General features: G+C 39.1%; 1 protein-coding gene across 2 annotated transcripts in view; it reads right to left on the reverse strand.

Moving 5' to 3' along the window:
- Window positions 1–23,438, reverse strand: part of PHKA2 (phosphorylase kinase regulatory subunit alpha 2) — a 42,543-nt gene that overhangs the window by 6,741 nt on the left and 12,364 nt on the right. For both annotated transcript variants that reach the window (XM_021552998.4, XM_077781629.2), the window contains exons 11-27: window positions 20,769–20,864; window positions 19,288–19,395; window positions 18,508–18,586; window positions 16,951–17,085; window positions 15,057–15,166; window positions 12,467–12,611; window positions 11,920–11,998; window positions 10,319–10,482; window positions 9,502–9,672; window positions 8,259–8,347; window positions 7,021–7,154; window positions 5,385–5,541; window positions 3,838–3,917; window positions 3,524–3,602; window positions 3,293–3,422; window positions 2,609–2,710; window positions 1,819–1,937 (exon numbers count right to left, since the gene is read on the reverse strand). In XM_021552998.4, coding sequence (XP_021408673.2) covers window positions 1,819–1,937; window positions 2,609–2,710; window positions 3,293–3,422; window positions 3,524–3,602; window positions 3,838–3,917; window positions 5,385–5,541; window positions 7,021–7,154; window positions 8,259–8,347; window positions 9,502–9,672; window positions 10,319–10,482; window positions 11,920–11,998; window positions 12,467–12,611; window positions 15,057–15,166; window positions 16,951–17,085; window positions 18,508–18,586; window positions 19,288–19,395; window positions 20,769–20,864 — 1,977 coding nt within the window. The remainder of the gene's footprint in view (window positions 1–1,818; window positions 1,938–2,608; window positions 2,711–3,292; window positions 3,423–3,523; window positions 3,603–3,837; window positions 3,918–5,384; window positions 5,542–7,020; window positions 7,155–8,258; window positions 8,348–9,501; window positions 9,673–10,318; window positions 10,483–11,919; window positions 11,999–12,466; window positions 12,612–15,056; window positions 15,167–16,950; window positions 17,086–18,507; window positions 18,587–19,287; window positions 19,396–20,768; window positions 20,865–23,438) is intronic.

The following is a 23,438-nucleotide window of genomic DNA, read 5'->3' on the forward strand; positions in this document are numbered from 1 at the left end:
GGCAATTTTTTTGCTGAAATGTGGATGCAACACCTCAGACTTCAAGCACTTTTCTCTAACTGCCCACCTCAAGCCATGCCTTCACATTCAGTGTTAATGGTTCTGACTGAAGAAAGAACAGCCACAAAAGAGGGAACTGCAGCTGCACAACACATCCAGAGATGTTAGTACAAGTGCTTGAAATATTCTTTATAACAACAAACTGTATTTGCACCACCCCACCCAACCCCCTGCCAAAGCTGACACTACATTAGCTGCTAGTCAATTATTCAGAGAATGCAGTGAGATGTGGCAGAAAGCAGCAGGAAAGGCAAAGTGGGGCGGGGCGGGGGGGTACAAAAATAAACCCAGCCAACTCCTCCTCTGTGCAAAATACCAAGTTTCTGTGGAATGTGAAAGCAACAAAGGAACTATGTTTCTAATGTCAAGAGAGGTCCGAGTATTCCAGCTCAGGCCCACCTCTGTATTTCCAACAAAATAATGCTGCCATCTAGTGCCTTGTCCCTCCTCCTGCCTGGAAAGGCCCTCAATGCAGACACCCCGTTTGACTGGGAGCCCTGCTCGGACTGACCTCCAAGGCCACCTCAGGGCCACAGCAGCACAGTCGGCAGCACCTTCACAGCCTCCCCCAGATCCACGATGGTGCTCTGGCAGTGGCACAGCTCAAACACAGCAACCAGGTCTGGGGTCTCTGCTTCCCTGCCTGACCATGTCCCATGAAGAATCATTAACTGATCTTTACTGTCACCAGCAAATGCTTCATGTTAACACCATGTAAAAATACTACTCCTTTCTGAAGGATTATTTAATCTGTTTCATCAATCAAAGGAAAACATAAAATATTTCCTTAGATGAGGCTGCTCAAAGCCCCATCCAATCTGACCTTTTACATTTCCAGGGAGAGGGCATCCACAACTTCATTGGGCAACCTGTTCCATTGCCTCTCCCCCTTCATCATAAAAAAGTGTTTTTGCATCTAATCTAAACCCACCCTTTCAGTTTAAAACTGTTGCTCCTTATCCTGTCACTACAGGCCTTGGCAAAAATCATCTCTTCATCTTTCCTTTAAGCCTTCTTTATATATTGCAAGGCTGCAATAAGGTCTTTTGGAGCCTTCTCCCTCTAGTTTGAATAACCTATGAGGAAAAATAGACTCATTCTCACAAATGTATTTTAGTTGACCACTACCTTCCTATTTATTTAATGAAAAAAAAAATTACTAATAGAGACACAAAATAGAGAAATCAAATCACTCATAATAAAACCATTAGTCACATTCATTCAGAGTATTTTGGTTGTGTTTTCTGTGATCTCTCCATATATTCAGATAAAGTATAATTTAAAGTACTGAAACTGAATATATATGTATAAATTCTAGCAGTAATCATCCTCTATTCCTGAAGAAACAGAACTGGAAGAAAACAAAACAAGATTCCTTTTCCACCTGTATCTTTTCCAAAAGGCATGTGGTCCAGTTTTGCAACTTGGGCCAAGTACAAGATCAAACACTGCATAAAAATTCTCTGTGAAGAAAAGCATCTGGCATTTCCTTAAACATGACAGAAGAGCTGTTTTTACAGTGGACACCACGAATACATTACAGTTTGTTCAAGTTATTCTACATTCAGCATGCGAAACAAGAACAAAAGAGGAAGAGCATTTTTGGAGGAAACATTCCTTAACTGCCTTGTATTTAGTGATCAGTTTTAAAATCAAAGCAACTTTGGAAATTTCTGTTATTTAGCAAGAATAAAACCTAACATACCACAGCTCCAGAACAGCTGTACTTTCTGATGAGCATTGACAGAAAACCCTCACCTGCTTCATCTCACTCTTCAATTTAGTAATACCACTTCTTTCAGTTTTGGTTGCTCCAGAATGCCCCATCTCATGAATAGAAATTGCAGGGCTGGATGAAGAAGAATCTACAGGCCGCACTAAAGAAGCAAATGGACATTTTTAACATTCTAGGGGTAGAAAAATAGATTAAATTCTTTCTAAGAAGTTAAACACAAATAATTTCAGAAATGTGCAATACTTTTGGTGACAGCATCCTTTCACAGAATCACATCAAGATTTCACATCTGATTGTATCACGTAAGGGGCCTAAATCTGTTCTTGGATATCAGAAACTGATTTTCCAAGAGAGTGAGCAATTGTAAATTTAGTCAGAATTTCAACAAGTCTCTGAGGGTCTACAGAGGAACCCAGGAGATAGCTGATGTGCCAGTCAGGTACATGAGAGCATTAAAGACATGCTTCTTGAAGGCAGGTTAGATATGACCTTTTAATAGCTTTTGTTCTGGTTCAGTAAAATTTCTTCATTTTAAAAGTTTGCCTTCATATCACTGAAAACTTGATACAATCTTATTTCAGTGCAGGATAGCATCCACCATATGTATTATGCTAATTTCACAGCAGACATACACATGTACTGGTCACCCATGATTAATATATTACCTATACTTTATTTTATATGCAGAAAGAATATAAATTAATTTTTTAAAATCTAAATCTATTTTTTAAAATCTAAAAAATAGATTTTATATGTTAAGTTAGATTGTCCTATAAGTCAATCTAGCTTAACATATAAAAGTGAAAAACTTACAGCTTCTTTCCACTCCAAACTCTTTCCCACTGAGAATATGATGTAGTAGGCTTTTCATATCAAAGGGGCTTAGATTCATCAAGCTCTCTGAAGCTTCTTCACCTAGTTAAACAAAATAAAACAGAATGAAAAATGTCACTGGGAAGACAATGAGCTATACAGCCAGCTAAGGAAACTGTGAATGAAGTCCAATCACATTTAACTCTTTCGCTAGCCCTTCCTTTAAAAAAATTAATATGCTGTTACATTTCATAGAAAATGTATTTCAGGACTAAACAACAAACACTCCATGGAAATAACACTTCTTGCATTAATCTTATTATGTCCTAGCTTGTGCAAAATTTCACTGAAGCTCATGATGAGAAAGCAGTTGCTCCCTCATAGAACAAGATCACTTGGAAAGGTATGACAGCCATCTCCCAACAGCAGATGACATGTGGATCTAAATTCCAGAGACAGTTATTCCATAAAGAATATCCTCTGATATTCTTTGAATAATTGGGTGCTGAGGGGAGAGAAATTTTTCATTATGTAAAAAAAAAAAGTGATCTTCAAGGTTTGTAACTGCACATATGAACTAAGAGGTTAATAAAAGGATTTAACACACCTAAATGAAAAGATCAACCATGAAGGGTGAAGCAAAAATGATACCATAAGTACCCTTACAATGAAACTGCTTCCTACCTGAGCATTTCAGACTTCGTGCCAGCTCCGTGGCCATCACCTGGATTATCAGACCAATGCGGAGCCTGAGCATCTCCACAAAAAGACTGGGCTGTGACCGGACGTACATTGCCAAGTACATAATTATCTCCTGTAAGGAGAAATCCGTAAAGGCACCTGTCAGAGTGGGTCTTCATGGCTTTCCCCATCACAGAGCAAACACTGGCACAGTCCTGGGCACAGGCTGCATACCTGTGTCAGGACTGCAATACTGATGTCTTGGCCACTGGCTTCATAAATGAGATCTGTGAGCTCCTCAGGGGGCAGTGGGCTGCAAGAAGTCAAACCACAGGTAGCAGTGACTCAGCACAACCAGATATTAAATTCTTAAACAAGCACTGGGATCAAATGACCTAGAACAAAGGCATTGAACTGCATCCAATTCCACTCTGGGTGCAAATCCCTTTGAGGGCAAGGAGTAAGGTTTAAAAGAAAATAATAGCACCAGAATGGTACCAGCAGGAAGATGAAGGGCGGCCTATGCCCGAGGCAGAACTCAAACTTACGTGGTAATGATTTTCTCACGGGGTTCTGGTGGCAGGCCCACTGTAAGTTGCTTGTGGTGTGACAGAAGGTCTGTGCATGCCTATCATAAGAGGACAAAAAGCAAGAGACCTTTCTCTGTGTCATGTGGAAGTGATAAGGTTTTTAATTCACCAAATTACATTAATTCTTTAGCAATTTTTAAATGCATTTCTATTAATTACCAGACTTTACGCAAATCCAGCAGAATGCTGTTAAATAGTTTCCAAAGATCTCCTGAGGTCAACAGGGCTATGAGAGTTTGAAAGTAGCCTGTTTCCCTGCTCAGTGAAATCAGCAGCATAATGATTAGATTAGATTAGGAACTCTAGTGGGGCTGGCAGATCAATAAAGGCTTTCATCCTTTATCATATAATAAAATTTTGTTGTTTATGTAAGACAATCAGATTTTTAATCAATGAAAAGTTTGGCAGCATTAGTTAAAAAATCCTGTGTACTAACATATCTCCTAAAACAAACACTCAGCATACTGCATCACATTCCTGGTACAGTCTGAAATAGGTACTTTCCACAGTACCAGTGTTTTTACTCTTTTATATTGACCTCCTTTAAAAGTGAGTGTTCAGTTTACCTGTTTTAGTATCCTGAATCAAAAAACATCACAGAGCAGTGTTCCTCTGATTCTGAAGAGTCTGTTTGCACTCCCTTAACATGGAAGAAAACAGATCATCTCTATTCTCCTTCTCCCCAGTTCTTTGTCAATACCTTCTCAAGTTAACATTCATGGCTTTTTGTGAGCATGTCTCTACTGCTCGTCCATTGTGTCTTGAGAAGGCAAAAAGTTCTGTGCTTAATGAAGTACCACACACAGTGATTATCACATACTGCTCTCCACAGACAGGGCTGTCACTAAAATCCCAGATGTGACAGAGAGCCTAGAAAATAGCCAGGAATTACAGAAAGAGCTCCTCAGAAATATGCAGGGGATTACTAGAAAATTAAACAAATACTTCTGGAATACTTGAGAGGAAACCTTTTTGTAATGATCATGTCTGTACTCTTAACAGTGGATTGTTCTTGTTACCACTTAATAGACATGGATATTTAAATGGTTACAAACATCCATTAACAAGGTAGACTGTTGACCCAAGGGGATGGAAATGGGCAGAACATGCTTTTGTGTCATCACTAGCACCCTGAACAGCAGTGCTCCAAAAGTGTTCATACCATCACAACAGCAATAGATAATTACAAGTGACAACTGCAGCTTTCAAAGCACACAATTAAGCTTCTCCAATTAACAGAGATGTAATGAAGCCTTCACAACTATTTACAGTGTGACATTCTCAGTCCATGCCAACATTAGCAGAGTTTGCAGTACAGATGAAAGATAAAGATGTAGTAAGACTCTAGATCAGAAAAACAAGCAATATTTAATTTAAAATGCTGCACTATGTATTGTTATAAAGTAAAACCAGAAGAAGGGCAAGGACAAACTCCAACAGCAAACTGGTAGTTTGATCTGTGTTCCCAGGCAGGAAACTGAACCAGGATTATTTGTATTTCATACCTCAGCCAGGACTTCAACTCTCTTTTTGAGTATGCCAGAAATGTAACGGATTAAGCCCCATTCCTGATTGAGGCCTGCCTTTCTGTAGAGCTCATTGAGGAGGCAGTGAACAGTGACACTATACTGTCCATCCAGCTTTGTGTCCCAGTCAGCACCTCTGCCACAAAACAAACAGAAGGTAATTGCCATCAGGCACAATGCTAAACTTTTTCACACAGTTGGATTTTGACTGCCTTGCTCATGTTGGTGACAGAATTAAATACCAAATGGAACATCTGTGCCTTCAGCACAGATTGACTATATGTGGATAAAATCCTCTTGATACCAGGAATTTTCACACTAGAGCACTCACTCAGCTGTGAGCCAGCAACTTGAAAAGGAACCACCTGAAGGATTTCCTTCTAGACTTTAAATTCAGCATTCACATGGACAGTTTGCTGGAGGAACACTCCATGTAGTGCTTTTTCAGAGCAGAATTCAACAATATCTTCAGTGCTGCTGAAGACTACACCCATTTTCCAGATCCTTCAGGGGGATTTTTTTAGCCATTCATCTTTCTTAGCTATTAACTAAACTTCTGTGTTGCTTATGTCATTACTGAAAAAAACAAAGATTTCTGTTCCTCTCCTGCTTTTGAAATTCACTGCGCTATGGCTTCTCTGGCAATGTTTTGAACTGTCACAGAATGACTTTTCAAGTCCTGCTAACAGAGTCCACCAGAGGTCCATCTGCCTGCCAACAGAATCTCCCTTGGTGAAATTACTGGTGTTACATGCAGTTAAACAACAAAACATATTTTTAATAGGATTTCCTTTACTCTTTAAGAGAGGATGATAAACATTTTGCTTGGGAAATCAAGAAGATCAAAGAAGATGTCCACACAGGAGACTGACTAAAATAAACAAAAATGCAGTCTTTGTAGCAGTAGGGAAGACCATCTGTGATTAACACATACTTGTCTTTGCACCAAACGCTAACTACCTGACAGGTTCCAGCAGTATTCTCCTGCACAGGAAAAAAAACCCAAGCTCAATAAACACACTTCAGAAGATGATTCTATTGTTTCTATTTGCATTTTGCTCCCATCAAATCAATTTAAATAGCAGGTGTTTACTAACTCCAGCAGATGGGTTCAGACTGCTTCCAAGAATTAAAAAGTACCAAATTTTAGCCAGTTGCATACTTAAATATGCAAAGGGATTAGAGGAAAAATAGTGAACACTCATCAAAATTGCATTTTGCCTTTGGTTAGAAAATGACAAGATGAATTTTCCCTCCACTTTCATTCTTGTGTATGAAAATCACACTAAATCTTTATGAACTTCAAATAGAATGCCACAAATATAGTAGGGTGTGTTCTCATTAATGAAAAGGATTTGTGCAACTAATTTGTGAGCCCTGGAGACTTTATGTATTTGAAACTGTGTGCCAATCAATTCTAGAATTTGCACAAGTCTTCTTTTGAATCCAAATAATTCCTGTAATCAAACTAAGTGAAAATATCTTTGTTAAAGCGCAAAATATTTCCACTGTCCCCTCAAAACACAACCTGAACAGTGGAAACCTTTTGCAGAAGAATAATCAGATAGCTGTGACCAAACTTAAAGATGATGAAATTCATACTAAGGCAACTTACTTGAGTATATGTAAGATATACAAGATATCTGCTTGATCATGGAGTGTTGGACATTCCTTCAGCTGATCAACAAGCTTCCTGCAATCCAAATCACCATGAGCATCTTTAGGTAAGTGCAAAATATTTTCATGGTCCTGATAACAAAGATGGATGAAAAATCACAAAGACATGACCTTGAAAAAAGTAGATCTGCTACTTCCTGTAACTTCAAACTCTCCATTAAAAAAATCACAACAGACTTGCAACAAAGCTCTGCACTTGAAATACAGACACATCACTTAGTTCTTGCCAGGTACTGCAGGCACAGAAAGGAGACTAACCCCAAGAAACACAACCCCTAGAATGGAACCTTGTATCTATTTTTTTTTTTTTTGACAAAACAAAGAAATCTGGATACTGCATAATTTTATCTGCCTTTTTCCTGTCATCTTATGTTAGTTGTAAAGAGAAAAGCAAAGAGATACTATCCTTTTTTTTTGTTGACATTATTTAGAGCCTTTTGAGTTCCATCTCTAACCTGTATATGTGGCACTTTGTGAATGCAAATATTGCCATTATAAGTTTTGCAAGTAAAATGTAAGTAAAATGATAACTAATCAGATTATGCCATCTTATGATGAATTCTTGGATGAAAAGAAGTTTTGTTTAACAAGCTGTTCAGCAGTTTATATAATCCTAAAATACCATCTCCACAAACAGAGCCTTGTGCAGAACAGAATCCTTCAGGAGGCTGGTACAACCTCTTTTTGCCATTCTCAGCAGCTGGTCACATATACCAAGAGAAAACAAGTGCCCATCACAACCCCATCTTCATGCCTTGAGGTGGGATTTGGCTGGTCCTTAAGGACATTGACACATTCCCTCTTGCCCAAACGATACTATAAGTAGCATTTCTTGGAAAACATCTCTAAATCCTGCGAACATCCTGTCCTCCCCCTTGTGTTCAGCTAGAACTAAAGACAATGACTTAACTTTTGGCTTTTAAAAATAAAGCTATCATTATGTTCTTTTCTATGTTGCACATTCAATTAAAAACTTTCCACTTGATAGTGTCTATTTAACTAAAAACCTTTCATCCAGCCAAAAAAAATAATTTCAAAAACAAGGGAGTACCTTGGACAGAATGGCTTGTCAGTGAAGAAAAATGAGACCTGGCACAGGGTTTGGAAGGAAAACATGAGAAAAGGCTTGTGTTGCATCCTAAAACCACAAACAGCATAAAAATTCCCACACCTTACCTTTGTCCCAAAGAAATGAGGATTATCAACAAGATTCAGAGACTTCCGGTGTGTGTTCAGAACTTTAGTGGGAAGAGACATAGACACGGCTGAAAAGCAAAGTCACCAGAACAGAAAGAAAAGAAAGGCTGTTTCAGTAACATGAAAATCAAAAACACCCACATGAAGCAGCTTGACTAGGTAAAAACAACAGAAATACCGCCAAGATTCAAAATACCAGAGGCAGTGCTTCTGAGATACTGTGCTTGGAAGTGAGACAAGCTCACATTCTGAACCTTATCTCCTTGCAGGTTTGCTCTGAGGGTTTCTGAGATCAGCGTGTCAGAGGCTCAGGGGCTACACGCTCAACCAAGACCTTTTGTTTGACCCATGACTCTGAAATCCTGCAGCCCAGTGACATGACCCTGCCAAGTGTTTTAAACATTTCAACCAGAAATAAGTGGGAAAAATGGCCTAACTGATAAGATTTCATAATTAAAGTTATAATGCTAAACACAGGTTAATGCTTTGTTAACTTCATATGCTGAATTCAATGGAGGAACAGATGATGTGGCACATGAAAGATGTTAGAAAAAACAAACAGAAAAGCTTGCAAGTTATTAATTTACACTGAAGTTAAGGGAAGTCTTCCACTGGGTGTTGAATACTACATATCTACATATAAAACAATGCATATGTTGGAATCTATTTACAAATTCAGCCAGAGTCTTATTTTGGTGTATATCCTCCAAACAGGCTATCAGAAATGTAGCATAATTAGAAAGACTGTTATCCCTCTCTACTCCATTTGTTGTAACAAATTTAGAAAGTACATGTGAATATTTATGTTTTTCTTGTATTGAAACATTTAATTTCAAAGCAACTTTATTAAAATTAAAAAGTATGTTTTGTTTGCCTTCATATAAGCAAAGACAAAACAATTAATTAACTGATTTGGGTTCTAAAATTCTAGCCAACTAAGAAGCTGTAGCAGCTTCCATAATATTAAGTTTGATTAAATGTTACATTTTATTTCAGGTTTTCTGTGTATACACCATGACACGGGATACTGTGGGAACATGACAGGAATAGCTTTAGTCATTCTTACTTGTTAATGAATTTCTTATTTCTTCTCTATACAGAAAGAACTAGTGGCACAAGTATGTCAAAAGGTATAATTTTTAAATACTTGAACTTACCCCTTGTAGCAGCCAAACCAGGTTTTTTAAATTATTATCACTAAATAAACAATAGGGAGAAATACCTGGAACTTCCAAGCCCTTTGTCTTGGCCATTATTGACAGTATCTCTTCTGTGGAATGGTTTGCACTGAACACAGGAGGTTCAGTCGTCTTTGAAGTTGGAGGCAGGTATGACTTCAGGGCTGTGCTCTGCAGGACATCATTTATGTACTGATCCAGCTCATCCTGGCTATCTAGTGTAACATACATTAAAAAAAAGGTAAAAATCACTATTTATCATCATCACTTTCTTATTCAAATACACCACTGTATTATTGCTTATTTATAAGGGCGCTCAAATATGCAAAAATAGTGTGAGGAAGAGATTTTTTTAAAGCCAAAAAATTGGAAACAAAAGAAAAAAACATTTTTGACACTGTTTTGGAAACAGATTTAGAAGCTAGAAGCTATCTTTGCCTTTGAAAGGAATCAAAAGAGGTTTTATTTTGCTGGTAGATCATAGAACACAGCTGGACTTGATGATTGTAAAAGTCTCTTTCAAGTTGTATGATTCTAAGACTCTATCATCTTTTCCACACAAGCTCTTGTCCATGACTCTTCACAGTCCTTTTCCCTCTAACCTCTTCCACACCTCCCCACCTGCTGACTCTCCAGACTCAGCTTCGCTGTTGCAGTTGCCAGCCAATGCCATACTACAAATGCAAGAGCACACATGAATTCATTCTCCAAACTAAGTCATGCAGGTCCTGCTCTCAGGTGGATGCAGAGAAAACAAAATGACCATCAGCTGTGCACAGAACAGACTCGGCACTGTGGGCAAACCCAGGCTCTGCTAATAGAACTTGACAGAGAAAAAAATACCAAGTGAAAAAATACTACCTTTTTCACAGAAATCTGCTGAGTACTCTCCATATTCACTGTCAGGGCTATTACAGTCGTTGTTACGGTCATCAAACAGTTTTAGGTCACAATCTGGATCCAGGAAGCTCAGATATGTATGAAAAGAAGTGGTAAGAAATTCTGATAGCTTGCCTATCTTCACCCTGAAAAAGGGGACACATGCCAAAGAGCATTAACATCCACCATTCTGATACTGATTAATGCTCACTTAGCTTTCAACAACTCCTCCAAAATTCATGAAACCTACTGTTCAATACAGCTTTGGCAACTATAAAGCGACAGAAACTGACACTGAAAAATAAAAAAGGAAAAAACAGTTGCAGATCCAGCTGGGTACTTACTGCTCTAGGTAGTAATTGATTTTAACTGTGCTATGGTAACAGGCCTAACTAAAAGCCTAATTATGCAGGGTGTTGTATGTCCGTATGAAGAGAGACTCTGAACAAAGACCTGAGCTCCAAAGATAATGCATAAGAAATTGGGAGTGAAAAGGCCCCATGAATGTGTCTTTTCACAGAACTGGAGGCTGCTAAACCATCTGTGCTGATTTTAGGATAAGAGTTGATGACGGGGCTATGCTTTGAATTTGTGCTGGAAACAGTGCTGATAATACAGGGATGTATTAGTTACTGCTAAGCAGGGCTTGCACAGCATCCCAGCCTTTTCTGCTTCCCACCTCACTCCACCAGCACAGGCTGGGGGTGCACAAGGAGCTGGGAGGGGACACAGCTGGACAGCTGACCCCTGCTGACCACAGGGACATTCCATACCATAGGGTGTCATGCTCAGCATATAAAGCTGGGGGAAGAAGGATGAAGGGGAAAATCCTCAGGGATACAGAAGTTTGTCTTCTCACGCCACAGCTACATTTGATGAAGGACAGCTTTCCTGAAGATGGTTGAACAACTGCCTGCCCATGGAAAGTAGTGAATGAATTTCGTATTTTGCTTTGCCTGCATATGTGTTTTTTGCTCCATTTACTAAACTCTATCTTAACTCACAAATTTTCTCACTTGTATTCTTCCAATTCTCTCCCCAGTCCCACTAAGGGGAGTGAGGGTGCGTGGCCATGTGGAGCTGAGTTGTTAATTGGAGTTAAGCCATTACAATGTTTGACTGACAAAGAAAGATACTGATTGAGAGGGAAAGCAGAAAAAGAATAGGGAGATACTGTGGCATCATATTTTACACACAGATGAAAGGAACACTCCAGCTTACAAGTACTACATGCAATCAATGTTTAAAACATATCCAGTAACTGCAGAATTAATTTACTTTTTAATAACAGAAGCCCAGCCAGATTCATATTTCAAGATTTTATATTTCCAAAGATTGGATGTTTGTTTTCTTTAGCCATTAATGGCAGTCAGAGATAGTGCACTTTTTGGGAGACAGATCTTTTCCACTGCACCTGAGGCCCAGCTACCATCTGATTGCCACATAATAATTAAAGCTGAAACTTCCTTCTCTGCAGAATTCTAGTACAAAGTCTGTGCACTATCACAAGTTCAAAACTGAGACTTTTACAGGATTTCATTTTAAAAACCATGGAGATAATAATTTGGCAATTCTGACATTACCTTGCACCTCCAAAATAACCATCTTCTAATTTTCTTATTGTGGCAAGAACTGCTGGATGAATGTCAGTGCCATCATCAACTAAAAAAAATAATGGAAGACTTGAAGCTCTTCAACACGTTCTCAAATTATCACATCCAAATACAGTGAATTACTGGGTGTTGTCTACTATGTAAATCAGGTAAATTTAAAGCAGAACCCACAACTACTAGCTTATTCCAAAATCCCAGACAAACAAGCAAACAAAACACAACCCCTAGGTAAGTTCTAAAGACAAAAACACCAACCTCCATAAGACAAGTCCCAATGGGATTTCTATAAAATTTCTTTAGACAGAGATAGCATGGAGATGGTCGATGATGGAAGCATATCAAGAGGGAGTAAAACCAAAATTAAATATTACCATGTAACCCAAATTCAGCATACACATGAGAAAATTAAACTGTACTTCTGATGTTACAAGTCCTGCTACCTGTCTCCTCTCAAACCAACCTCCATCCTATTCTCCTGCAATAATCTACTCTGATTGAAACAGAAAATTATGTTTACCAAGCATTGTGTGGGTGATGGGAAATGTCAAGGTTGGTCTCCCTGTCATCCTCCAGCAAGAAGTGAGGTAAGCCAGCTCTGTCTTGAGCATCTCTACAATCATCTGATTGTCTAGAGCCAGATAGAAGTGATGCTGGTCAGTAAACTAGAGAAGAGAAAAACATAACATAGGGGTAATTGTTAGTGCTTTCCTTTTTTTTTGTTTCTTCCTTTAAATCATTCACAAAAGCCATATGAGCTACTCCTGACCACAACAAAAATGACCTGAATTAACCTAACAAGGCCTCAGACTGTGACAAAGAAATCCATTGTTGTGGAAGAGTCCATTTCCATCTGCCAGTAGACTGACCATCAAAATAAGCTGTACAAACAAAACCTAGGCACTCACAGTCATGAAGCAGAATCTTCCCAATGACCAATTACACTGACCTATGATCTAGAAGACGGAAGTACTCTAAATGTGGAAAAAATATTAAGAATAGTAACAAAACCAATAAACAGACTTAAGTGCACGCTGGGGACTGGGCGCCAGTAATTGTATGTCTCTCGGGAACCATCCAAAAGTCAGGCAGAATACAGAAAGGCTGGCAGTCACTGAGGAAAAAGGGTACATGAAATGTGCAATGGCAAAGTGCTGTTCCCACTGCAGCAGGAAGCCAAGCACCACAGTAAGAGACAATTGTGGCTACTTCAGGAACTGGAACCAGAGAAGCTGCACAAATAATGGAAAGTATGTCAAAGCAGCCACAACAAAAGTTAAGGACGCCCATAAGCCTTGCAGAGGAGTAAGTGCATAAAGAACATGGAAGTTCAAGCTGACAAAGTCCAGAGAATTTTCTTCACAGAAGGAATCAGGAACTAGCCAAAACAATCCTTAAGCCACTCACAGTTAGCTTTGGTAATTCAGGAAGAACAAGTCCCAGAAATCCAGAGACAAGGAAACAGACAGCCCATCTTTAAAAAGGAAGAGCCAATTAAAAATGGCCAATTCCAGGCCAATTCCAGCGCATGGAAGCAAAGGAAAACAAAGCCAATTTTAGACAGACAAGATAATTACAAAATGATAAAGTAAGATGGTCAAAAACCAATCTCAACAGATCAGCCCACTTTCCTTCTTTGGAGCAACCAGATGATAAATATAAGAAAATAGCTGACACCTGCCAGCTTCTGCAAATTTTCACACTAGTAAGCTGATCTGACTTCCTAGGAAGCAGAACTACCTTTAAAATTGTTCTCAAAAGGTAGTTATTAACCACTTTTTCAGAATTACTGTATCTGAATGAAGTTAGCCTTTGCCCCACACCTAATCAATGTTTTCATTAGTAAAGAGAATGACATACAAATGACAAAATGACAAAATTTGTGGACACTAGCCAAGATCAACAAGATGATTTAATTGCTAAACTCAGGAAGGTGACATTAAATATTAACTCCATCCACCTCAAAAAAAAAAGTCAGGGGAAGTGTCTGGCTTCAAAGTACAATGGAAAATGTTCTGGAGGTTTTAGTAAAATATGGAATTAACAGGAACTGTCACTGTGTTGCTAATGTAAAGATAAATGCCATTTTGGAATGTCCTTATTTGATACATTACAAAATTTTAGCAGGAATACTTACATAGTAAGATGTGAACTGAGAGGTGTTTTGAGAAAAATTACATCTCTAAGGAATTTTCCCCTAATTTGCAAAAATGAAAATTGGTACTGGGAAGTAACACAACAACTAGCATTTTATAAAACTGCTTCTGATCAATTGACATGGGGAAGAATGAGAAAGAATCTACATTTTTTGCAGTAAATCTGATATGTTTGGGTATTATGAAGCAGTACAGAAGCCTTCTACAGAGTCCACTGAATGCCTTCAGCTGGAGTTTAAAGACTTCATTAGTCAAACATCTCTTTAGAAGGGTGGATGCATCCTTTATCCTGCATCAGTTGTACATGCTTGGAGCAGGGGACTCCCTGGCCATCAAGTACCAACTGCTGAAAGAATTCTGTTGAAATAAGTTTGTTGCATTTCATTAAATGCATTGAATGTTGCATTTCATTCCATAGGAGCCAATGATTCTATGAGGAACCAAACTTTTGGCAACATTGAAAAAACACACTGAAGAGAAAAAAAAGACAGAACATCCATTTCTCAGCACTGTCCTTTCAACAACCCAACGAAAAGATCACACCTTCACCTCCTAGGGGCTACAGTAATTGGCACACTTATGTGGTACTAAATTTTTCATCAAAGCAATTGGTGAAAAGATACATTAAGTGATCTATTTCTGCAGAAACTATTTCATTGATTAGAATGTTGGTGTGGGCAGAGATAAGTAACAACTTTGTACTATTGATTCACTGTGTTCTCCTAAGCCAGAAGCCAAAGAAACCAGACTCTGTATGATGGAAAAGAGATTTATCAGCAGTTCTACCATGCTGATCATCCCGTGCTCTTAAAAGCCCTACAAAATAAAGCACATCTGCTGTTTCAGCCCCATTCTACCTAAGGTACCTAAGTGACACCAGGGAAAAGCAAAGTGCTTCATTAATGATTCACCATTAAGAAAGGAGTGATTTTCCTGCCAGCTTTACATGCTTACCTGAGGGGTAAAAGCAAATATTTGATTTCTTATCACATAGAGCTTGGAGGTGCCCAACACTCCTATGTGTCGGTGTGGTCGGCCACTTAATTTCATGTTCTTGTTCCGGCCTGGAAAGGAAAGAGAAAGAAAAGAATCTCAGATAATATCTTCTGTGTTGTTTTCCAAAATAACCACTTTGGACAGGAAAATTTACTCCACTAATATCAGTAAGGCAGAAGACCAGTAACAGAGTGTGAGGCTACAAACTGGCTTTGTAGCAAGCAGCAATATGATAGTAAGTCCTTCAAAGGCCAGATCAAAAATTAAAATTTTGGCTTCACTGGCCATGGATTTGGTCTTATAATTACAATAATTGCTCAGCACCCAAAGCTTCCCCACCAAGAAGGGCAGGAGATGTGATATTACAAAAAACAAGGCCATCAACATAACCCAGAAATTCCAGTGTTTTCAAATATAGGACTTTAAAAACTCATGCCTGCAGGCTAAATCAAAGTACATCAAATACAAACAAAAGATTTTCATCAGGCTTTAATAAGCTTCACTTTTCTCAGAAGACCTTATTAGCAAATGATCCACACTACAACCTTTGCACCAGCAGCCAGGAGCTGCCTTGAATCTTTCTGACAAGGCATAAGAACCAAACAACCACCAGCTGGAAAAAATACTACTGTGAACATTTCCAAATAAGTCACTGTTAAAAACAATGTATCAAATCATCCTACTCACACTCCCCTACTAGTGAAAGAAAGCTATTATGAATTATAATAAAATAAATGTAAGCCTCAGCAAAGCCCTGCAAATGTTTCATTTTTTTTAAAAAGCTTGGAGATGAAGAGCTAGATTCTTTTGCAGAAGCAACATATACAATTTCTCTGTGTAAAGGGCACAGTTCCTAAAATTTATCTGGAGGCCCCTTTGCTTTGAATGATTCAAAAAAAAGCTCCCCGTTAAAGCAAAAAAAAAAAAACCACCTTAAAAAAAAGGCCTCAACAAAAAAACGTTCACCCCATGAGGAGCCTTGGCATTATCTGTAACCAAATTGCCATGGGAACGTGCTCCAGACTGACAGAGAAGCAGGATACAGCTCCCCTTGTCCAGACAGAAAAGGAATCTACCAATGCTGAGTCACCCCACCTCAATTTTATTTTATAGGAGTATTCACAATTTTGAGTCATGAGTTGCTGGCATGCCTGAAGAAATAAAACTAAGTTAAATTAGGAATACATGTAACAAACTTTCCACCAAGACTCAAATAATTCCAGCAAGGATTATCAAGAACCAGTTATAAAAAGACTTAACAACTAGAACCAGCCTTTATTTAAGTCAATTCAGGCTCTGAGGAAAACAGGACTTGAGAACCACTGCTGAGAAACTGGAATGTATTTAAAGTCCTGTGTTTAGAAAAGCCCTAAAGGCTTCTGGGTTTGCAACAGAGACAGAGAGTTTCAGCAGCTTATCTCAGCTCTGGGTTGGGAAGAACCTTAGCAAGAATCTGACAGTCCAAAGACACCCTGATAGCAGCACAGCTTCCCTGACTTGGAGCAGAAAAATTCCCAGACTGCCTGCTTGGAAGATAAAAAATCATACTGCCCAGTTTCCAGACTCAAATGACTTCTCAAAGGAAAAATACTTCATTTTTTTCTTCTGTGTTTTACCAGGCATTTTTTTCAAAACCCACTTTCTTTGTGGAAGTAGTTTCTGGAGGACAAATGAAGAGTCTGTTTTTGTCTAACTCCAATGGCACAAGGAAACTTGTATTTTCTCCACCATTTCTAACAAGGTAATTTTTCCACCTGAGTCCCTTATTTAAGACAGAAGTTCTACATTGGTTAGGCTTCTTAAAAAAATACCTTGCCTGGCAGTAGAGAGGCTTCCATGTTGAAATACTTACCCAGCATGGTGTAGAGGTTGCTAAGGATGCGAGCTGGCTGCACCCTGAGTGGATGGATATCAGCAATGCTCTGAACATGGATGCCACGGTTTTGCAACAGATTCTTAATTTGATTAGATTCTGCCAAAACAGTTACTGTGTAACAGAAAACAAAAACACAAGTAAAAACCAAAATTCTACTCTTTTTAACTGTCTCTACTGTCACCTCTCAACAAATGCACTTAGCTAACTAAAAAGGCATGAAGACCTCACTTTTTTCTTAATTTATGGATTCATGAAGTCAAAAGGGATTGCAATAGGGCACCTGACAGATTTTAATTCTGTTTCTCAGTATTTCTTGCCATTCCTGTCCACTTTGGATGACAGTGGTGGTCCGAAGAGTCCTCTGAGGTCTCTACTCAAACCTTCTGCTCAAAGCAGGGTCAGAATTGCTGAGGTTAAACCAGGTTCCTGGGGACTTAATCAGTTGCTTCTGATTTATTTGAGTACCAGTAGTTTGGATCACACAGTCCTTTTTAGAAGAGAGTCTCTTTTAGGGCTTTCCCCCCATAGAACAAAGGGAAACATGACTTGAAAATCTTTGTTCTTTTAACACAGCACACTATAACAACACAGCCAAGGCACTGGGGAACAAGTGCTGTCACTTGTATAGCAATACATATTTCAGAGGACACAAAATGGCAGAGGTAGGGAGAAAAAAAAATTCCCTAATAAGAGGAATTTACAATCCAGGCCCAGAACCCATCTCTTGTCCCACTTGAGGTTTGGCCCATGGTAAGTGGCTGATTGATTTGGGACTAGTAATGCAGTATTCTTCTTTGTATAGTGAATACTTGCAAAAGAATGCTAAAAATAAGCAAGCACTTCTATTTCTATTGGAAATTAAGCACTTCAGAATAATGAAATGCTACTCCCATGAGGCACCAACAGGGGGTAAACAAACACCAGCCCAGGTCAAAGGATCCTTGACAAAGGCTGCTCCTGATAAATGAGCTGCTTGCTCTTTCAGTGTGGTCCAGGCACTGGAAAAGTCTTTAAGACCTGATCTGCTGGTGTTTGCTCTCTACTTTATTTCTGGTTTTGGTTGTTCTTGTACAAACTGAAGAGGCCACTCCCTGCAGCAGCCAAAAGCTGGTAATTCTGGCTGCCTCACCTCTGTGGGCAGGGATCCTCCACACTCAGTGCTCTCTGGTTCCTCTGAAAAGGGGCTACATAAAACTTGATTAAGCTAATACATCTCCTGTCAGTCCTGCTTGTTCTTTCTACAAGCTGCCAACATTTTCCTTTTCATTACAATATAAAGTTTGCCATTCTACAATTCCAGACAAGTCTTAAAATTTTAACAATTTTTTAAAGTGTCTTAAACCCTATCTTCCCTCCTGGAAAAAGGCAACTAGGCAAACAAACTTTCTCCTTCTCACACTGTTGTCAAAGCATCTATGCCCCATGCAAAAAAAATCCACATTATTTTTAAACACATCTTTCATCTCTCCTGTACACAGGGACTTTGCCACCACATGATTCAACTGACACAGAATGTTCACAGAATTCCCTCACCTTGTACCACAACATCAGGTTTAAATCCCGTGGAAAATCTCCGGTTTAAGGGATCAATTTCACCTGCAGCAAGAAATCCCTAGAACAAATGCAAAAGAAAGAAAAAATAAGGAAACAAACAGAGTTTAAGCAAAAGGCTTCTCACATATAGAATAAATCCTAACTAATTTTCCTATTTTTTCAGGACAGCAAGACTTAAAGCATGGTTTGTCTACCCTGTCCACGAAGTAGTACATTCAATAAAAACAATGGCTGCAATATTTTTTGGAACAACAAGAAAATGGTTCTGACTGACATAATGTGCATTCAGAATTCATATTTCAGAGTTACAGCAACTGACATAATTTCACCAAGAAAGTGATTTTTTTTTTTGTAGCTCCACTGAGATATTTGTGGTTCTTTTAACTAATCTGACTTTAATGCATCTGACTAGTATGTACCTCATGCCATAGAGCAATAAATAGCTTAGTAAAGTTGAAATGGCCCAAAATCCTGGCTCTGGAACAGCAAAGTCAGCCTGGGCACACTCCTCTATTCTAACCATATTCCAGACCATGTGATAACTTACTCAGCTTGATTAGAAAGGGACAATTGCTTAGCTCTATATATATATAAATAAAAAAAAAAGGTCCTGGAAGCTTAGAGTCAGCCTTTCATGGTTCATGTGCATGTTTCTACTGGAAAACACACTGTCCTCTACCTGTCAACCAAACTGTACTTAAAGCCCAAGCGATCTCAAACAAAATGAAATACAAGTTTATCTACTATGCAAGGAATTACCTCTGCTAACAGGCAGCTCAGGACATACAATGATTGGCCCCAAAGATGAGGCAACTTTCCCATTGGAACACGATCCACTGTATGAGGATTTTCATACTCCTCATCCACCTGAAAACAAATATAAGCAAGAAAAATTACCCTAAAGTTGTGAAGAACAATCAGTAACATGTAAGTATTTGCAGACATATAGTCTAACATCAACCCTTTCAAGCCTGCCCTTACTACTGACTTAGAGATGTTGTGGTTTCACTTCTAAGGCTACACATTTTCTGGGACAAGAACTATACTTCCTTTTTGTACTTCTTCCCACCCTTCAAAGCTGGAGGATGAATGGGGACTGTGCATGCAATTACAGCTTTGGTATTAGCTCTTCCACTTTCTTCTCACCATGCCTTTGCTGCCTTCCCTCTGGACTCCACATAGGTAACTGGGTGTCTGCTTTCCAACCCCTTCCAAGATGACACTTTAACTTCACTGATGTCTACCCAGCTTTCTGAAGTAAAAGGGCTTTCCAATATCAAGATTATTCCACCTTTCCTGCTTTAGCAAGGATAGTCAATAGAAAAATCAAGAGTAGACTTACTAATTTAGAAAAGCTGCCTTAATTTTGCAGTATACAGATCTATTGAGGGCAGGACAAAAACCCTCCCAGATTACATTTTCAGGCAGCCATTTCATATTTGTTTTATAGACAGACAAAATCTACCCTGTTGATGTGGCATGTTTTTCAGATCATTATCATCATATCAAAATTCACAAGAAGGCTCTGGACTCTTACACGCTTGTTCCCACTAGGAAGGCAATTCAGTTTCCACCTCAGATCTGCGAGCAAGGCATCAGCTGTCGGCTGAGCAACTCAGACCAACCCAGGAGGCTCCACACCCTTAGTGAGTGAGGGCTGAGAAGTCTGGAGTGGGAGAAGAAGTTGGCAGGGAGGGATACAATGGCAAATAGCATGGAAGAGCACATAAGCTCATCTGAATTTCTCTGTCACGATGGGAGAATGAGATAAACAGTAACAGCAAAGGTAGGGCAAAAGGAAATACCCAACCCAAAATCCCAGCCCAAACCCTAATCCATTTGAAACCTGTCTCCCATACATGCTCTGGAAAAGGGCAGCACAATCAATCAACAGACTAGACAAGCAGGATAGTCTATGCTTTATTTCTTCTTTGCGCTTCAGTTCCTAAGCCAGTATCAGCACTTCTTAAATATATGTCTTGCTCTAAGGATGTAAAATTTTAGACCTGATGTGATATTTCCACAGACAACTTACAAGTGAAAAATGTGACCATTTGGAAGCCTAAAGTTTACCATTTTTCAGCAGCAGCTCTGAGAGGTCTCTTACTTTTTAAAATAATGTGCAACAGTCTTTTTTATTGTTGGTTTAGATTCATCAGACACAGAAAAACTGTAAGACTGACATTCCTCTTGCTCTCTCAACTTTGCATACTCTAGTGGACACTGCATTTTCACAATACCTTTTCTGGAGGGACTGCATACAGTTCAGGCATTAGCACTAATCCATTCTTCTCTCTTATAAGTATTCCTTCCAGAGCCTCTCTGTACTCTTGTACCTGGAATTATTTTTAAAACAGAGTGAGAATGCACATTACAGTCAGGAAAACAGAAACAATAATGAGCAGTACTTTTTTACTGAAAGTTAATATACTTAAAAAGATAAAAAAAGGAGTGGAGGAATCATGACCTGCTGATGGAAGAACAGGGTTCAAATTATCAGAGACTATTCCAGCATCTCAGTGTTATCACAAACACAAACATTTGCCTTCAAACTGTAACACATTGCTACAAAACTTTCAATATATTCCTACTGAGAAGTGTGGTGGGTCTAGTGCTGGCCAAGCACCAATGCACCCATTAGAATATACTTACTCATTTCCTGCTGTGAGATAGGATTAGGAGGAAGGCAAAGCAGGCTCAAAACTTTAAAAAAGGTATAAAGAAAACTTTATTAACAGTAACTAAAAGAAAGAATAATAAGAATCAGAATAAAACCTTTAGAACACTTCTCCCCCTACATAGTTTTTTTTTTTTTTTCCACTAACAATGTACAGAAACAATTCAGTTTATCACTTCTAGAATAGTCTTTCTTCAGTTCACTTACGGAGAGGAGTCCCTATTGTCAATTTATGGAGACTTATCCACAAGAAAACAGTTCTCTCGTGACTTTTAAATTCCATAAACAGCAGCTGCTTGGAAATCTGCAATTGTGAAGTCACTCCCATTTTTTACAGCTTTTCCAACAGCTGTGTTTATGGGCCATGTCAACTTATGGGGTACTATTTTAAGGATGAGCTGTTCAAGAGCAAAGGTTCTCTTTATCTCTGAGATCATCTTCAAATCTGAGAAGTCTTCTTTGACCCCAAGGCAAAAGGGTCTTCATTACTCTTCTCTCTCTCTGTTCAAACATCTCATGGGATCACAGCTACTTCAACATTTGCTTACTTTAGCATAGAGATGTTTGCTCATATCTACAATTTGAACACTCAGTTTCCCCATACTTTCAAGGAGTTAAAGGGAAAAAGAGTCTGATGTATCAATTGCATTCTTCTCCATAGCTTTACAAGAGGATTTCAGCCCCTGAAAGAGGGGAGATCAAGGCATCTCCTTATCCCTCCCATATGGGACTTGGCTCTTTCTTCACTGACTTTGGTGTCTTCATGTTGCTCCTCTACATGTTCTCACTCTGTCCTTTTCTCTCACCGGAGTAAGGATTGAAGGTCTGAAAGTTTCATTTGTGCACTGAAAGAGTTAATATCTTGCCTGGGGCCTGCAGATGGTTACAAGACCCCGGCTGGAGCTGTGGCTGGGCTGGAGTGGGGAGCAGAGGATCGCAGCAGCCAGGCCAGGGCTGAGCTGCAGCATGCCAGGGGCCAATGGCCTCCCCTCTCCTGCACTGGCAGACGATGGGGCTCAGCCCCACGGCAGAGCCCGCCCAGCCCAGCCCAGCCCAGCTGAGATGGGGGGCCAGGCCAGCCTTGCTACCTGCTCTCCGGCTGGAAGGAAAAAGGGGCTTCCTGGGATTTTTTTAGTCTTTAACGTGTATTCACAGAGGTGTGTCCAGCTTTCTCAGTGGTTTAACAGACTGGCAGTTCTCAAAGCTAAGGCTTTTTTGTCAGACACAGAGGAAACTGCTAGCAGCTTCTCTAAGAAAGTCACTTCTGTGAATGGCTCCAAAGCAAAAACAGCACAAGAAGTCACTGAAACAGATCCTACAAGTAGTTTTCAATGGATGACAGTGCAGTGACACAGACATCAGACTGCTAGTGTGTAAGGTGTATAAATTGTTGGCTGTATGCCATGAACATTTGTCTGTGGCTTGCTGAATTCCATTTTGCAGGATTGGGAAATCAGTTTCTCTTAAAATTTTGATTAAAATTTTGTCACAATGAAAGGTTAAAATAGATTTAAATGTTTAAAAATATCTAAGTTCACTGACCCGCAAATCCTCTTGTTCTTGTGATATTAGACAACATACTAGGAATAGGAATAACAGACTGATAAGAACATGCAATTAATTTTCTTTTTACCAGATTCCTTAGTTTGTTCCATTTATTAACTATCCAGTCCAAGTTTTTTCTTAGACGGAAACTTTTCAAGCACTACCAGCATCTGCCTCAGAAATCCTTTTTCTGCTGTTCTTAAGTACAGTGGATTACTCAAAGTAAGGGACCCATAGGTTCACATACACTGACATTTTCCCACATCCTGTCCCACTCCACTTTTTTTGAGTCCTCAGGGTGCTTATTTTTCTAGCAAAACCATTTGTTTGCAGTCCATCTGCACACCAAAAAAAACCCACAAACAGGTACATACTGTCCCAGATAATCCAACTAAGGTCTAGAGACTGCTTCAGGAAGTGGTATTTTATTGGCTGGACTGAAGTTTCAGTAAACTTTCCGTCCTTCCCCCTCATAAAATAATGCCATTTCTCTCTTCACCAGACTACTTTTACTGTGTTCAGGAAAACATTTTATGTGTCTAGCATCAGGAGAAATTTCACTTGATTTTTAACATCTGATACAGAAAGAGGGGTTTTTGTCTGAATTGTTTCTGATGACATTTCAATTTTTAAAGGAGCTCAGCGATCTCCTATTCCTCTGCATACTAGGAAATTTTAAATCACATAT

This window comes from Lonchura striata, chromosome 1 (genome assembly GCF_050655825.1).
Source record: "Lonchura striata isolate lonStrDom1 chromosome 1, ASM5065582v1, whole genome shotgun sequence".
Classification (NCBI taxonomy): domain Eukaryota; kingdom Metazoa; phylum Chordata; class Aves; order Passeriformes; family Estrildidae; genus Lonchura; species Lonchura striata.